At 65.7% G+C, this 1,444-nt stretch overlaps 1 protein-coding gene across 1 annotated transcript in view; it reads left to right on the top strand.

Moving 5' to 3' along the window:
- The first annotated feature begins 855 nt into the window (after positions 1-855).
- Positions 856-1,444, top strand: part of LCAT (lecithin-cholesterol acyltransferase) — an 18,183-nt gene continuing 17,594 nt past the window's right edge. The window contains exons 1-2 of the mRNA XM_026653853.1: positions 856-1,009; positions 1,295-1,442. Coding sequence (XP_026509638.1) covers positions 856-1,009; positions 1,295-1,442 — 302 coding nt within the window. The remainder of the gene's footprint in view (positions 1,010-1,294; positions 1,443-1,444) is intronic.

Raw genomic sequence — 1,444 nt, forward strand, 5'->3', positions numbered from 1 at the left:
TAGAAGGGGTGTGTGTGTGTGTAGAAGGCTGGGTGGGTTTGGGTGTAGAAGGGGGGTGGAGAAGGCTGTGTGTATATGTGTGGAATGGGGTGTGTGTAGAAGGGAAGTGTAGAAGACGTGTGTGTGTGTGTGTGTGTATATATATACGATACACACACACACACACACACACACACACACACACGAGTCTTCTTCACCTCCCTGACTTACCCATTCTGGAGCAGCGCTGCTGGCTGTGGGCAGACTCCCCCCAGCCGTGGGGCCTGCCCCCCGTGGGCAGTAGCAGCGTGGTCTGGCTGCTGTGTTGCAGAACAGCCCCTGCTGAGCTCCCGAGAGCCTGGGCTGTGCGGCAATTTAGTGCAAAGGCCACAGGCGGGGGCCCTGGGGCGTGACCCGTGGCCCAGAGACACCAGCACTGTGCAGGGCTGGATCCCTGCTGCCCCAGCGCCCTGCCCCGTGGGGTAACGCTCGGTAGCACCAGCCTGCAGTCGCTGTGTTCCCATGGGCGTGACCCCGCGCGGGAGGCCTGTGGTGGGGCTGGCCAGGGCTGTCAGGGGAGGGGCGCTGTCCCCAGCCCTCAGTGGGGGTCAGCTCAGGGAGACGCGGGCGCCCACTCTGGGTATCTCTGCCGTTGGGAGGCTGAGGGCTGGTTTCCAGGCGAGCCGAGAGCCCTTGGCTGCAGAGGGAGACTGGGGACGGTGTGTGCAGCGCTGTCACTCTGCCCTCCGCTCTCCCTCCCCCTCCCGTCCCCTCTGGCTCTCCCCTCCCCCCCATGCCTCCTGGCCCGACCCGGTGCGCTGATAAAAGAAAAGGCTGTTTGCTCCGAGGTGCAGAGGGATCCCAGCCGGACCTGCCATGGGGCGCGCAGGCTTCAGGGCTCCGCTGCTCGCGCTGGCGCTGCTGCTGCTCCCGCAGCCCACGGCCCACTTCTGGCTCTTCAATGTGCTCTTCCCTCCCAGCACCATGCCAGAGGCAGCCCCCTCCAACAGCACCCCACCCGTGGTACTCGGTAAGGTCACAGCAGCGCGGAGACACCCCCCATTCCCTGGGGGCTCTGCTTGAGTGCTGGGGGCAGCCTGCACCCTGCGCGTGGAGAGCTTTGGGGGAGACAGAGCCGGCCAAGGAGCCCGGCCTGGCCAGCTCAGGACAATCCTTTGGAAGGATTGTGTCATTCGCGTGCCAGGTGCTGCAGCCACAGAGCAGGCAGGTCTCTGCCCTGGGACCCAGCGTGGGGACAGGACGGAGAGCTGGTGCGGGGCCTTCCTTGTGCTTTCCTCTCTCTCCTGCTGTTCAGTTATTCATCGGTCCCTCTTCCTCCGCTGCGCCCTCGGCCTGTCCCGCTTCCTGTGCCGCTCCCTGCACTGCGCCCCCGGCCTCTCCCTCTTCCTGAGCCGCTTCCTGCACTGCGCCCCCGGCCTCTCCCTCTTCCTGCGCCGCTCCCTGC

This window comes from Terrapene carolina, unplaced genomic scaffold, assembly GCF_002925995.2.
Source record: "Terrapene carolina triunguis isolate 2854851 unplaced genomic scaffold, T_m_triunguis-2.0 Scaffold166, whole genome shotgun sequence".
Taxonomy (NCBI): domain Eukaryota; kingdom Metazoa; phylum Chordata; order Testudines; family Emydidae; genus Terrapene; species Terrapene triunguis.